This window comes from Protomyctophum bolini (assembly GCF_963924005.1).
Source record: "Protomyctophum bolini genome assembly, chromosome: 20".
NCBI classification, from domain to species: domain Eukaryota; kingdom Metazoa; phylum Chordata; class Actinopteri; order Myctophiformes; family Myctophidae; genus Protomyctophum; species Protomyctophum bolini.
In genome coordinates this window covers 29576081-29584498 of record NC_137881.1, presented here as the reverse complement: position 1 = coordinate 29584498, position 8418 = coordinate 29576081, and the positions used below count along the sequence as shown (strand labels likewise).

At 40.5% G+C, this 8418-nt stretch overlaps 1 protein-coding gene across 1 annotated transcript; it reads right to left on the bottom strand.

The window, feature by feature from the left end:
• Positions 1-3639: 3639 nt before the first annotated feature.
• Positions 3640-8396, bottom strand: LOC308335764 (low affinity immunoglobulin gamma Fc region receptor II-like). Its single transcript, XM_080792948.1, has 7 exons — positions 8295-8396; positions 7635-7916; positions 6713-6973; positions 5868-6005; positions 5496-5546; positions 5079-5237; positions 3640-3712 (listed from the first exon to the last, which is right to left on the bottom strand). The coding sequence occupies exons 1-6, from the start codon at positions 8323-8325 to the stop codon at positions 5107-5109; spliced, it is 894 nt and encodes a 297-aa protein (XP_080649074.1). The 5' UTR covers positions 8326-8396; the 3' UTR covers positions 3640-3712; positions 5079-5106.
• Positions 8397-8418: the final 22 nt, after the last annotated feature.

The following is an 8418-nucleotide window of genomic DNA, read 5'->3' as shown; positions in this document are numbered from 1 at the left end:
ACATGATGCCTTTTCGTGGAGGGGTCAGAATACATTTTTGACTTGAACATGCAAACTCCACACAAAACCTGAGGACGATTCTACGAAAGTTTTCTAAATCCTGACCGTTTTTCAGTGCAATATAATCTATCGAACTACTACAATGTGACCTATATCACACATGGATGTCATTCAGTACAATATAATCTATCAAACTACTACAATGTGACCTATATCACACATGGATGTCATTCAGTACAATATCTTTATTTCAGTCCATATCACATAAGATCAACGTACAAAAAAACATGAAGACAAACAACATGGGAAAAGGATAAAAGCGAGCAATTAGTACAAAACAAAGTACAGTGGTGCATATAATTGTATAAAAGTACTGACCTACCTAATCAGCAGAAATGGTTGTCATTCTGTACAATGTTAGCTACACGTTTAAGTGGTTGTTCAACCAGCATGGAGGCACAACGTATCAGTGGTGGGAAAAGTACTCGGGTAGAAGTATCAATACTGCACTATAGATTTTACTGGGACCAGTTTTCGAATTGCAGCCGTCCTTTGTGAGCGGTTTTGAAGGAGTCAAGGGATTTGCACGTCTTAATGACTGTTGGTAGGGCGTTCCACATTTTGTTGGCATAGGAGCGAAAATTATTTAGTCCTTTGTTTGTGCCGAATCTGGGTTGTACATGGTTTGTTGCACTTCCTCTGGTGGACTTCGTTAACATTAAGGAAGTATTTAGACGGGTACATGGGTATCTTAGTGAAGTATTTAGACAGGTACATAGGTATCTTAGTGAAGTATTTAGACAGGTACATGGGTATCTTAGTGAAGTATTTAGACAGGTACATGGGTATCTTAGTGAAGTATTTAGACAGGTACATGGGTATCTGTCTAAATACTTCCTTAATGTCTGCCTTAATGTCAACGAAGTCCACAGATATCTACTGTAGTTGTCTTTATTTCTCTTTAAATGTATTATGTATCTAAAACACTTTGAATTGTCTTTGTGTACCAATAGATGAACAAAGCCATAGTGCTCCTGACCTGTGCTGACCTCATGAGACCCCTAGTGGACACCAACCAGATGACCACGAGGGACGAGGAGGATGGATTACAGTGATGACTGAATTGATCTAAGTGTTATCGTCACAGTGTTCTGTCAAGACGGCTCAATAAATGAGAAATAAGCTTCACGGAAGAGTTTTTTTTATATATATAGTTAGTGTGTGAATAATCCCCCCCCCCCTTAGCTACTTTAGCTATTGAAAAACAGCAGATCTACAAACTCGTACTACGAGCTTGTAGAAAATGTGGCACAACACAAATCTTATGAATATATATTCTTTCACAGTGAACGTTTTTAACTCAAATCTTTGCTTCTGGGGGGGGGGTCCCTGGAACAACATATTTTCAGATGGGGGTCCGTGGCAAATCCTAAGTAAAAAGTAGTAGTAGGCTAAGGTTGAAACCAGGCGCTCTCAAGATTGGTATAGTTGAGACCTGTGTCTACAAATACATTCATTTGAGTTTAATGTTTCTTAAAAAATAAAATAAATCTGATTTGAAAAACGTTTTGTCCCTTATCTCAAGAATGAGTGAGTCTGTATTTGGCCACCGACCCCCATCTGAAAATATGTTGCTCCAGGCAGGGACCTGCACCCAGAAGCAAAGATTTGAGCTAAAAAACGAAAGCTCTGAAAGAATATATTCAAATTTGGGCCACATTTCTCACGTTTTTTCCGAAAATAGCAGACCTACAAGCTTGTAGCGTGCCACTACAGCTTGTAGATCTGATATTTTTCAACAGCTTAAATTATAACATAATGTTTAAAACACCATCTTATTTTGATACCTTCTTCATTTGCTCCCATGCTGCATCAAAGCATAAACAGCAGGCTAATCTACTTTAATCCATTGACACGGGCCTGCCTGCAGGGGGCAGCATTATACTGTATAAGAGCCACTGAGCAGTGGTTCTCAAACCTTTTCATGTCAAAGGCACAATGGCTGAGAGAATGTCCCTTTTTCAAATTAGAAAGAATCAAATATTCTTACCAAAGACAATCTTAACTATACGTTCCAAAAAATAAATGGAACCCTTTCTTGATATTTCTTAGGGGCGCTATATGCTAGCCCCCTACAATGTCTGGCTTTCAGAAATGCTGTCATGTGGCAGCCACAAGTAATGGAATTGACTTGCTAAAAGGATAACTCAAAAAAGTCCACGGGGACTTGTTTCCATTGTGGTCCTACTGTATATTCATCAACACAGCATAGAAAACACAATAGTACATGTCATCAGCAAATACATGTCACTCACGGTTCGCAGGTGTTAGGACCCAAGTGCAGAACTCAAACAAAGGCAGGACAAGAAGATCACATACCGGTAAACTTGACTTTACTAGGGAAATGACATAGGATAACAGAAATACATACACAAATTACACATGATACACTGAACATAAAACCTGACACTAATTTAAGATCCAGCACTGAACAAACACAAGGCAGAGTTTAAATAGTCACTGGAGCTCATCACCCAACCTGGCTCAGCTGGTCCCCACAGGTGATGTCACTCAGGGCAATCAGAGTCAGAGGAGCAGGACTTGGGAGAGACAGAGGAAACTCATGGACAAACAGGGGGGCTCAGGACGTGACCTTGACAATACAAAACACTATTATGTACAAAGGAGAAAAGGTGTGTGTGTGTGTGTGTGTGTGGGGGGGGGGGGGGGGGGGGGGCAGTGAATTACTTCCTCCTTTCATTTACCTCCCCTTGTGGTCTCCTGATGGTCAGTTTTGAAAGAAACCTGCAGCGATTTACATCTTTTAATGGATCAGTGCGTGCATGGATCGTCAGTGGTGTCAGCAGGGCATTCCAGAATTTTGGTGGCAGCTGTGGTTGAGTTTCAGATTTCATATTTTATTGAAGGGATACATAGCCCCTTGAGATGCGTCGTCTCATTTTAGAGGGGGACCCGTAACATACAAACAAGATACATAAAACGTACAGTACACAGATACAGACAATACAGATACATACATACCGTACATAAATAAACAGCCTCTCCCACCCACCCCACCAACCACCACATCATCACCAGCTGTTATTAAAAACCCATTTTGGGGCGGGAACCCCTTTTGGTGTTAGCATTATGTTATGCTTTAGCTATTGAAAAATAGCAGATCTACACGCTCATAGCGAGCCACCGAGTGGCGCGCTATGAGCTTGTAGGTCTGCTATTTTTGAAAAATAGAAGAACGACTGACATAGAAACATAGCTTTTTCAGAAAACCGTCAGGATGTAGAAGACATTTTTAGAATCTGATCTCGGGCCTAAATGAGTTAGGCAACAGAGGAACGAACGTGTGAATACATCGGTGAATGTGCTACAACTGGTATTTCAAGTCCTAAAGCAACTGAAGGATGAAATCCATCTAAGAGATTATTGTTCCAATCAATTGAATTGAATGTCTCTTTTATTATGGACAGCATGCGTATACAGGCTACAGTTAATTCGATAAACATTGGATTCCACAATTGAATTACTAATCATCATGCCTTCAGAACAGCATACCGTATACTGCTGTGTCAAGCATTTTACTGTTTCATTATCTGAAATCGATAGCGAAATGATTGACATTGCTATAGGTAACTATATATAGCTCTGTTGTGTCCTTGTTGGTTGTTGGAATAGACAGATTGGACTGTTACATCTAGGGTAAGAGATATATGTATACACACGCAGGTGTGTGTGAGAGAGAGAGAGAGAGAGAGAGAGAGAGAGAGAGAGAGAGAGAGAGAGAGAGAGAGAGAGAGAGATTAGTTATTGTAAAAATAACAGTAGAAGGGCTGGGCTGTAAACATTCATGACTAATCTGAGTAACCAAATGTACTCCCACAACCACCATTATCCCACACTAATGTACATTCATAGGCAGGCAAAATTACTACAACAACAACAACAACAACAACAACAACCTGAAATTGACATATCGTTACCGTCGGGCAGCAACCTCATCTCTTTATGTCCATATTCAAATATGTGTGTACTTTTTTCATAAATGAATGCCCTACTTGATCATACTACAGTGTGTGTCACACAAAAGCATAAAAAGTAGCAGAGCCACTGTTTGGCTGTTCATTATTTTGTTTTATTTCACATTATGTTGGGAAAGGTAATTTGGAATTGCGTCACGTCCGGTGCCATGTCCTTATTTGGTGTTGAACCAGCGATGGCTCACAACATTGTTTGTCAAGCCTCCGTGTAGACGGAAGGACATGAATTGTTTGAGAGAAGCGTGTCATTAACCAAGGTTTGTTTGTTTGTTTCTGAACCAATGTTTTACGTTCTTTGTTTTTTTTTACATTACATACATTTAAGGTGTATGTTTGATTTGTATATGAGCTTAATTGATGCGATTTGTTTTTGTTACAGTTTGACGTTTGTTGTTGTTCATATGGGTTTCCTGTCATTCCATTCCCTTCATTCCCCTTATGCAGCCAGTGAGGTAAATCCATGTGTTCATCATGTATGCATTATATTGTCATGTTCGTTATGTTTATGTGCTTTAAGTTTGTTCATGTACTGATCGTTGTTTATTCATTGTGTGTTCATCAGTTTTGACGTTGGTCTATTGAGAGTGAGAGCTCAATAAAATCATCAGTAAAAAGAAACGACTGACTCGTTCATGGAGGGAGTGACACACTGTTCTGAGCTTGTAGGTCTGCTATACTTTTGCTATACAATCTTGAATTTGAATCTTGAGAAGTAACAGTTTTGGACATATACACAGTAGTATGGGGTTTCCACCCGACAGAGTCAATATATGAGTATGACATCATCATGGGGCTGTATTTTGCGTGTCTTAAGTATACCAGGTCTTATTACTTAACTTAAGACCTGGAGGCGTGGTCAATGCTCTTTGGCCACTCGGAATAGCCAAATGGCATTGATCACGCCTCCAGGTCTCAAGTTAAGTAATAAGACCTGGTTACTTAAGACACGCAAAATACAGCCCATCGATATCATATGTCTTCGTCATTCGTCTGTTGATTGCGTGCCTGTGTGTGGATGCTCACCTCCAGAACCATTATGAGACGCTGCTGTTCACCTGCGTTCCAGCACCCCCTGGAGGAGACGTCCTTCTATATGTGCCCCTCCCGCACCCCGCCCCCCCTCAGCCCGGCTGTCCATCTGAATGAGGAGCGAATACAAAGGAGAGACCAGCGCCCACCCTCCTTTGATGAAAACAAAGAAGAAGAAATTGTTAATTATTGGACCTCAACTGGTTGGTGGACTCGGTAAGCAGCACCTATAAAGCCCAAACCACACCCCAAAGGGTCGGGTTGGGACAAAACAAAACGTTTTTTTTTAAGGTAGACCACACCACACCAATGAAGTCATTGCAACTCAATGAGTTGCATTGGTGTGGTTTACCTTAAAAAAAAACGTTTTGTCCCAACCGTTTTGTCCCAATGTGTGTTGAACGTCTTTACCTGTCGGGTTGGCGGTCTGTGCCGGAGCTGTGAGGTCCACTTCACCTCCACCTTCAATACAACCAAATAAATAAACCAATAAACCAAATAAATTAAATCCATTTAGAACACATTTCATGCAAGAATGCCTGACACAAACGTCACTAAAGCAATCATTACAGGCACCAAGAAAACACAAACATGTTTCGTAAAATATTATGAAGAATGCAACAATGGCCCGTATAGTATACACAGTGTAATTCACCATGGCCCCTGCTCACCTGAAATATTTACTCTTTTAAATAATATATCCGGGTATAGTAGGTATATATAGTTTCATATTTCAGTAGCAGTCAGAGTGAAAGTACATAAGCTACATTGTGAAAGTCTCACCTCTGTCCTTCCGGCATATTCGTGACCACGAAAACAGGGAGGCAAGCAAGAAGAGGCCCACGCCGCCCAACACAGGAAGTAGAATGTGCACGTGCACGCCATTGATATGTGGCGGCTCCGCATTCACAATCACACCTCCTTCAAAATAACAAAGAGAGAGAGAAAAAAACAGTGTGGCCTGAAAACAAACACACGCTACACGGTCATGCGCAGAAATGTATAAAGGTTAAAGCCCTATATTCTGATAGTAATCATAGCCACATAGAGTGTTTGTTCGGTTTTAAGTAAGTAAATTAGTATATGTACATTTTATTTGTAAAGCACCTTTTCAAGACAAAGTCACAAGGTGCTGAACAGAACACAGAACAAGCAATCGACAAGTTAAAACCAAACAGGAAAACATATAGCACAATAAAGCAAAAAGACAATAAAGAATTTAACGAAAGGTTCTCCCCTTTCTCTCCAGCTATGAACAGAAAATATATTTATATCAAAGTTCCAGGGTTCTCCATCCTGATTGGTATCCCGAGTTGAAAATGCATTTTCTGTTTAATAAAGAGCTGGAGAGACATGGAGACTCCCGTTACTGAACAGTCAATATATCAATTAGTATAGGCTATACTATCTATCAGAAAATAAGCTTTTTAACACTTTCACTGCGTTATTAATTTATCTTAATCCAAACAAAGAAAATCACTTATACTTACCACAGCTTTAAGTTACGTTAGAAAATTGATCGATATAATATTGAAAGGACTATATCATCGCATCATGACAAATTGCTAATTTCCCCTGTTAATTTATTTAACAGGGAAATGAAAAATAAATAAAGCATGCTTTCTCACCTCTCACGTCCATCCAGCTCTCCGGTGACTCTCCAAGGTCAGAGATGTTACACTTGTAGAATCCTCCATCAGACTTGTAAACTCTACGGATGGTCATCTGTCCTGTAGACTCAGTCCTGACGAGGGATCCGTCTTTATAGAAATCAGCTGCGAGGTCAGAGGACGGTTCACCGGTTGTCTTGTCTTTGGACCAGCAGCGCAGAGTGACATCACTTCCCTCTGACACAGGGAGTACAGGACTCTCCAGGATCACATCACCTTCTAGAACAAACACAAACAGTGTATATATTGGGTCTCTCAACCTCATCTTTCTCCACTGAAAAGAGAAACATGTCGAAGAATCAAAGTCAAAAGTGTCACGTATCAATAAATAAGGGTGTGTACGTAGCATGCATACGTCTGACATCCTAATAATCCGTCATTAATAGTATAACCCTATGTGCAAGTGTCTGTGTGAAAGTGAAACGGTGCAGTTCTAAACTAGAATAGCTGCACTGGCTGCCAGTGCTACATATAAGATGTGCACGTAAGTGGCTATTTATATAAGACCTATAGTAAAATTGCTCAGCATTTCAGAGCACATATACCTTTATTGAACTATATTTTCATTTTTATTATTTTAAGTTAACGGACAAAAGGGTAGACGTAATAGGCCTTCAGTCTATACCAGATTAAGAAAAAGAACAAAAACTGATGAACATATATATACGAATGGGTTTTCTTTGTATGGAAAAACAAACAAACAAACAAACTAATAAACTAAACTAAACTTTAAACATGTAATGCACATTGTCTTAACTCATTGTTGACCTTATAACTGCAGTTGTAGGACACAAAATAATTTCACCCACTCCTTTATACTTTATAGTATACTGTTAGACAGCCGAGTTTGTGTATATGAGCTTTTGAAATGGACCCCTACCAGTCACAGTGATGTTGACAGCATCACTGCATGCTCCCTGTCCAGATTCACACCAGTACACTCCCGTATCATCAGGGTACGGGTCTCCGATGACACAGTGCGATGTGTTTTTTCGTCCCCAGTCTGTGGGACAAGCACAGTCTGTGGAGCACTGAGAAATGCCCACGTTGTTGTGTGAAAGATTCCTCTTTAGGGTGTAGTTGCCCTGGACTTCACAGCTCAGACTGAGGGATTCATACCGAAACACCTGAGATCTGCGCGGAGTGATGCTCAGGACGGTCGCTGCAGGGGACAGAGTTGAGGGGAGCAAACCAAGACAAACGTGAGCATGGGCTGAAAACCTCGCGCGACCGCAAGCCAACATAGTTTGTATAATCACAACCGTGTTCATTCGATATTGAATTCAGTTGGAACATGAATTCAATCCATACATTCATCATTACTTTGTATTCAGTTGAATACAGTTGAAATTGAATTAAAACTTTTTCAAAGCTTTTCCAAAAGCTTGTATAGCTGTAGCCTAGTATTTTTGAATAGCTAAAGAATCACACATGCACGCACCCACACACACACCCACACACGTACATACGCACACACACACACACACACACACACACACACACACACACACACACACGTACATAGTTACTAGTTACTCACACATTACAGTGCAGAACGCGGCAGCCTCCATGTTGACAGTCGAGTGAGCAGAATAACAGGCTGCTCTGCATCTATAGGGGCGTCTGACCCCGAAAACATCTTCCTGTGATCTTGTGTAGAATGA